The following is a 7,447-nucleotide window of genomic DNA, read 5'->3' on the forward strand; positions in this document are numbered from 1 at the left end:
ATCCTACTAAAAAAAGTACCCGGTTCTAACTACACCCTCAGAAAAGAACTGGCGCCTAAAGAAAAACCAAGGGATACTAACTAACCATCCTAAAAAAACTAATAAAATCTTTTTGGTATTTTTAATCAGACTTTAATCCCTCAAGAAAACTATCCAAGAGATCCATCGTCGGGAAGAGTCCAAAATTTTTCTGATTTTTTTCCCTATTTTTTTTTTGAAAACCTAGACTATGTCTACTACGAATTCTAAAAGAAAAACTAATAAAAAATAGTTTTATACAATTATACTTATAAAGTAGTTTTCTCACCCCACACTTATATTGTGCATAGTCATCGATGCATGATCATAGAGAAAAATATGAAACAAGGGTGAGAAATACCCCCTGAGACCCTCTTGGGCCTAGCTAGCACATGATCCTCAATATTAAGGGTCGGTACGACCCCACACTTAATCTCAAACATGCTCCTCAACATCAAATTCAGGTACTCAGACTTCCCCTACTATGCAGAATAAAAACAATACAAAACTTAACACTATATAAAAAAATTTAGAAAAATAAAATATAGGCTGGGTTGCCTCTCAACAAGCGCCTTATTTATAGTCCTAGCACGACTCTGCTACTCTGCTCTAGCTGGGTAGTTTCTCTTCTTCTTTCTCCCATGAAGTCTAGCCTTTTTGCATGCTCTCGGAAGGTCTCTTCTCCTTTAACTTAGTTGTCCCATCTGGATCACTATAATTCACATAAGGATTCTACTCTATCCCCTTAAATTCTACCATAGTAATTATGCACAAGTCCTCAAAATGCTTAGGGAGCTTAAGTTCCTTGTACATATTAAAAGTGATTTTCTCGTCTTCAACTTCCCTTCCCTCATATCAATAATCGCTCCACCAATAGCTAAGAATGGTTGCTCCAAAATAATGGACACATCCTTATCTGCCTCGTAATCAAGAACAATAAAATCAACAGGAAGAATGAACTTTCCCACTCAACCACTAACACATCCTCAATAATTCATTTTGGCATCACTAGTGACTTATCTTCCAACTGTAAAGTAATTGTAGTAGGTCTAAGCACCTCCAATATGAGTTTCTTGAACAAAGATGATGGCATCAAATTTATACTAGCCCCTAAATCACACAGGGCTCCACCAACTTCTTGTTTTCCAAGAGACAGAGGAATTGTGAAACTCCTAGGATCCTTCAACTTAGGAGGAAGTTTACTTTGAAATCTAGTACTGCATTCTTCAGTAAGTGCAACTGATTCAAATTCTATATATCTTTGCTTGTTTGCCACAATATCTCTGAAATACCTTGCATACTTCGGTACTTCTTGTAAAATTTCCACCAAAGGTAAATTCATATGCACTTGGTTCAAAATACCTAAGAATTTTTTGTACTTAGAATCATCTTTTTGCTTCGGCAGTGTATATGGAAATGGAGGTGGTGGCCTTATCACAATTACTAGCTCTGATCCTTCGCTCTCTTTCATTCTCCTCAACTGGTTTGGGAACTAATTCTTCTTCAGGACTAGCCATATACTTCTTTTTCTTTGAAACTTCTTCTAGTACTATTCTATTTATCAAGGTAACCACATTGACTTGAGCTTTAGGATTAGGATCAGTATCACTAGGAAGAGCCCCAGCTGGCCGATTATTTTGGGCACTAGCAAGTTGCCCCATTTGTCGCTACAAATTACGAATAGCTGCTGAATGGGCCGTTGCTTGGGCTTGCTGGTCAGCCATCAATTTTTTTTGCGTCTCCTCAATATGTCTCATTGAGTTCGCGAGTTGTTAAGCCTGTGGTGGTCTATATTTCTGTAGAGGAGCTTGCAGCCTCTACTGATTATAAGTACCTTGATTTCCGTCCCAAGAAAAGTTTGGGCGGTTCCTCCAGTTAGGATTATAAGTGTTTCCATACTTATTTGCTTGTCCTCAATTTGCATTACCCACAAAATATACAGACTTTGGATTTGCTAGGCATAGATTGCTTATGTGACCTTATCTACATACTTCACAAAAAAGTTGAACCTGTTGCAATGGCTGAGCTTGTTGCTAATTAATAACCAATGTCATCTTATTGACTTGGTTGGCCAATGTGGAAAGCTGCACTGATAATTTAGAGACACCATCTAACTCGAGAACCCCCACAGATATTTGCACTGTGTGTCTGCCCATCTCTCATTGCCAATCAAGATTGCTTTTGGAGAATTTATTCAATAATGGATATATCTCATCGAAACTTTTCTCCAACACTTGACCTCCCACTGCAGCGTCCACCACAATCTTTGTATCTGGATGTAGCCTTTCTATGAAAGTATGAGCTAACACTTTATTTGTCTGATTGTGATGAGGATAGTTCTGAGAAACCTCTTGAACCTTTCCCAAGATGAATATGAAGACTCCCCTGATTTCTGTTTGAAGGCGACTATCTCATTTTTGATCATTGCAATTTGGCTTGAAGGAAAGAACCTTGCTAAAAATTTCCTTGCTAGATCATTCTATAATGTAGTAGAATTAGCTGGTACCACCTTCAACCACCGCTTTGTTTTGCCCAATAAAGAGAACGGGAATATTGTGAGTCTTACATAGTCTGGAGTGACTCTGTTAGTGATATAAGTATTACTAATCTCCAAGAAGTTAAGAATGTGATGTTGTGGATCCTTGTGTGGAAGACTCATAAACTGCCCATTCACATGTAGTAGCTGGATCATGCTCTATTTCAACTCAAATTTCCTAGTGATTCTGGGCTTAATAATGCTAGAAGTAAAACGTTAGCAATTCTGGGCATCGTCACCTACCGAACAACCATATGTTGATCCTCTGCCATGTCCAAAGGAAATTGAACAAGTGTTTGTAGATTATCTGTGTCCCATGCTTTCCTCAACCTCCTGTGAAATGTTCTCTCAGGTTCGGGGGCCAAGCCTTGAAGTCTATCTTGGCTTCTGACCCTTCGCATTCAATCAAAGTTCCTGAGAGTATAGAAACCAATAAGAAATGTTAGATTTGATGAAATAAACAATTAAAGTAAAAACTCGAAAGTAGTCAATATTCAAGTCCCTGGCAAGGACACCAAAAACTTGTTGCTCCCAAACGCACACGCAAGTATACGTGGTTGTACAAGTAACAAAATGATAAGTCGAGTGTAGAACCCACAGAGACTTGTGTAACTATCCACTAGTTTAACCAAGATTATTATTCAGTCAAGTGTTTCAGCATTCAAAAGTCTGATTATACTAAGCCCTAATTCTAACAAGTAAATAATTTATTAAGAAACAAAATAGTTTTTGTGTATTCAGAATATTCCAAGGTTATGATCGATTCACCAATTCTATTGTGCTCTAATTAACTCTCTCTTTCATAAAATTCACTCATGGTTGCTAATTAATCGAACAGTTTCTCTCGTAGTATTCTCTTGAATTCCTACTCGCTTATTCAAAATATATTAATACCTATATTCCTATGGAATCAATCTATTAAGAACGCATTAAGATTATGATATCTAATTAAGCACGGTGACTAGGTATATTCTTATCCTAACCACAAATCTGCCCCTCTCAGAGTTAAGATCATGCTCTCTTCAATTCTTTTCCAATCTAAAGCGTTCCCAAGCATAGCATAGATAGTAAATAGAACCTAATTGTTGACCAGACAATTAAGCAATTAATAATAGAATTGAAGAAATAACCATATATTGGTGAATGTAATCAAGCTTAAGTCAACTTTAAACAACAATATTCATGGCTAAATTACAACCCCAGAACTATGGGTTTTAGCCACCCATGATAACATCAAAATAAATTCACAAGTGTTGAATAATTGAAAATACTAAGAAAAGATGAAGAAAACTGAGATATCTTCGCTTCGGGATGTTCCTCGTGTGCATTTTTCCTTCAAAGTGGCATCTCCGCTCTCAAAATAGGTTTAGACTTGATTTTATATGCGTTGGAGGGGAGGGGGGAGGGGCAGTCTTGGAACGAAATAATTTCGTCCCGGGCGAACTAGGAGAGATTTTCCATCACTAGCGCCCAGGGTAGCGTGGGGAGCTAGCCCTGGCACTGGGATTTTTTAGGTTCTGGAAACTGGGCCACAGGTAGCACCACGCTACCTGTGGCGCTACACTGTCCCAATTTTTCGTTTTGTTCTATTTGTGTTTCAACTCATGCACTTTCATCCTACATTACTTCCGGATGACTCCTATACATCAAATACCACGAATTAGTACAATTTATAACATTGCACAATCTAAAATTCATAAAACATGAGCAAAATACGAGGTGATAAACATATAATTATACATACTTTAACTAAATATCAGTAAGTCTCAGTTTTGGGGAACTTCTTTGTTTAATAAGTTCAAGAAAATGAGTATGAGAAAACTAGCGTTGAAGATGCAAAATATGCAACTCGGAATTAAATGGTTTTTCATAAACATGCTTTTAAATAACTAATTAAAGGTTGTGTATTCTTATAAGATACTGTAATAGTTGGGATTCTGTTACCATCACCAAAGGTGGAGTATCCGTAACAGAAATGTGGTCTTTTGGACTCAAAATACTTGTTTGAGTGTAAAAAAAAGTTACCATTCTATATAAAACGCGGTTAATAGTAATACAAACATACCTACGCCTATGAAAGATCCACAACACCCATCGACGATGAGCCATAACTCAACCGGCGCCCACTATCCATATCTCGGGTCGGCCGATCTTCATCAGCGGTCGATAGGCCTGAAAAGAACTGCTCCCAATATTCGGTAATGCTCGTGTCTGTGATCAACAATAGATCTGACAGGGTCACCTGCGATGCCGCTGGAGTCAGTTCCAACTGAAGATTGTACGACGGCATGTTGCTGGGATGATCGTCTGGCTGAGGGAGGTAACCCGACAGATCAGCTCCAATATCATTATCAGGTGGCTCAATAGGTACCTCAACGCCCCCTTGCTTGGGACCACCTCCTCGTCGTCCCCCACGATCCCGTGGGGCACCCCTGCCTCGTGGGACAGCCCTGCCTCATCGTCCCCTCGTTCATGGGACAAGCCTACCCCGTTGGTAGTGCTCTGGTGCCACAGAGGCAGGGACTTGCTCTAAGCGCTTGTCCTCTCTAGCTCGCTACAGTGTCCGGGCACCCAGCTTTGTAACCTGCCGGCCATACTCCTGCAAAGCAACCGAAGGATCGCCGACATGCTGCTGCATCTACAGTCCCAACTGGTGGACTAAATGTAGACCAATATCCTACAAAACATGTAAAATATAAATTATAGAACGCTATATCACAATTATAAGTAAGAATAGCAAATAACATACTAGTGCCTCGTGCCTCCCGGCGTATGGAACGTACCGACCGCCTGCTTGATGAATGGGGTTCCCGACGAAAAATCGGGTAACGCCGCAGTGCCAGGTCATATAATCATGCTCAGTATCCTGTCGACTTGGTGGAGGGGGGCGGAATTAGCTCTAATCGATGGTCCCAAGTAAATATCTGATCCTGTAGCCATGCCAAATATTAGTCGTCCACCTTGGTACGATCATCCTGCTGGTAATGTGTGGTCTCCCAGGTGGGCGGTGTCGGTATGAGCTATGGCCTGCCAAACTGCCGAAGTACCCGCTCGATGGCATGATGATCCACAATATCAAGGCAGAACAACAGGACAGAAAAGCCCCACATAAGTCGTCTGGACGAGCAATAATCAGGCAAGCCAGCTAACAATGCGTCGCTGTATGGTGTCTAGATGAACTACTCAGGAAAAATAGAAAACTTCAGTATACACAACGTTTTTTTAAAGCAATGACAATTAAACTTAGATATACATTTATATGTGTGTCATCCAGCAAATCCAATATATCCCTGCATAAGGAGATATTATGTCGAGCCTCGTACTCGTGCGAATGTCCCCGCCAGAGAACCCACCTCCTAGCTAGAGGGAGAAACTCTGGTGGTACATCCGGATCTAATGGTGGTAGAGGTGGCTGCAACTCCAGGAACCGCTCCCAGGCCCCAACCTAATATAACAAGTTGACGTAAAAGTTAAGATATATTTTTACTAGGTATGTTAAAATGAATAGAGTATTCGAATATATTGTCACCTGTAGTAGCGGCAAGAATCCAGCAACCTTACGCTGGGTACCCATGATCACCTCGCACATGCATCTATATAAGTAGGCGAGAACAGTAGAGCCCCATCCGTACAGGGGTAAATCATCTAGCCGCTCAAGATGATGAAGAAATCTCAAGCTGACTAGGTTCCCCGAAGTGTTTGGGAACAATACCCCTCCAAACAACAGGAGTAACAACAACCCCGTATACCGGTCAACATGATAATATGGTGTATCGCCATCGATATGAGGATGCAATGCCTCCGACCACAGTCGAATAGTCATCAACAGAAAACGACTGGTCCCATGTAGTACAGTCTCATCCTCTGGGCGGAAAGTAGTAAGCCGTTGCAATATGTCCAGGTACTACACACGTGTCATCTCTCTCACTCCAGGAGGCAGAGCAACGAGGTTTCCATCAACGGGTAGCCCATATAAAACCTCCGCGTCCTGCAATGTGACGGTGTCCTCGCCAATGAGCAGGTAGATTGTGTGCGTCTTCGGTAGCCATCACTCTATCAGGGCCGTGATGAAAGACCAATCGAGCTGCAGCCGCCCGATCTCAATCATCCTATAGAAACCCGTGTCTTGCAGGCGCACGACTACACGAGCATGGAGAACACTGGCATGCAGAAAGTCCCACATGTCGTCCACTCTCCTTGTGCGGAGAGTCTGGGTCAGTAACTTACCCTCCCATATGTGGGCGGACCTTTGATTGCTTGTAACGAGAGTAGCACATCGCTGGAATGTCCGGGATGAATAGGCGGCACCTCCATGTCATCTACTATAAATTAAAAAACATTAATTACATGTTAGTTTTACCCGTTTATATGTTTGTTTGTAAATTAAATAATTAATTTTTATAATTATATAATATTTAATTATGATGTATTCACATAAGGGTTCCAGGCTAGATATTTGAGGTCCAGTGGCACCAAGATATCCTAAATTCTTCCATGTGTAAGTTTTATTATAATTTTATGTTAGTTTGTAATTAAATAATTCATTTTAATAAATAATATTCATATAAAGGTTCCAGACACGATATTTGAGTCCCAGTAGCACCAAGATATCCTAAATTCTTCCATGTGTTAGTTTTATTATAATTTTACATGTTAGTTTGTAAACTAAATAATTAATTTTTATAAATAAATATTCACATAAAGGTTTCAGACTCAATATTTGAGGCCCAGTAGCACTTAGATATCCTAAATTTTTCTATGTGTTAGTTTTATTACAATTTTATATGTTAGTTTGTAAATTAAAAAATTAAGTTTTATAAATAAATATTCACATAAGGGTTCCTGGATCGATATTTGAGGCTCAGTAGCATCAAGATTTCCTAAATTCTTCTA

At 39.9% G+C, this 7,447-nt stretch overlaps 1 protein-coding gene across 1 annotated transcript; it reads right to left on the reverse strand.

Annotated features, from left to right (window-relative positions):
- Positions 1–1,012: 1,012 nt before the first annotated feature.
- Positions 1,013–1,360, reverse strand: LOC142176440 (uncharacterized). The gene has a single exon (XM_075244196.1). The coding sequence runs from the start codon at positions 1,358–1,360 to the stop codon at positions 1,013–1,015; it is 348 nt and encodes a 115-aa protein (XP_075100297.1).
- Positions 1,361–7,447: the final 6,087 nt, after the last annotated feature.

The sequence above is a fragment of the Nicotiana tabacum genome, chromosome 3 (assembly GCF_000715075.1).
Source record: "Nicotiana tabacum cultivar K326 chromosome 3, ASM71507v2, whole genome shotgun sequence".
NCBI classification, from domain to species: Eukaryota; Viridiplantae; Streptophyta; class Magnoliopsida; order Solanales; family Solanaceae; genus Nicotiana; species Nicotiana tabacum.

What these genes read in the sequence shown, in the direction of transcription:
- LOC142176440 (XM_075244196.1), bottom strand. Translation starts at nt 1,360, where the DNA reads ATGAATTTACCTTTGGTGGAAATTTTACAAGAAGTACCGAAGTATGCA.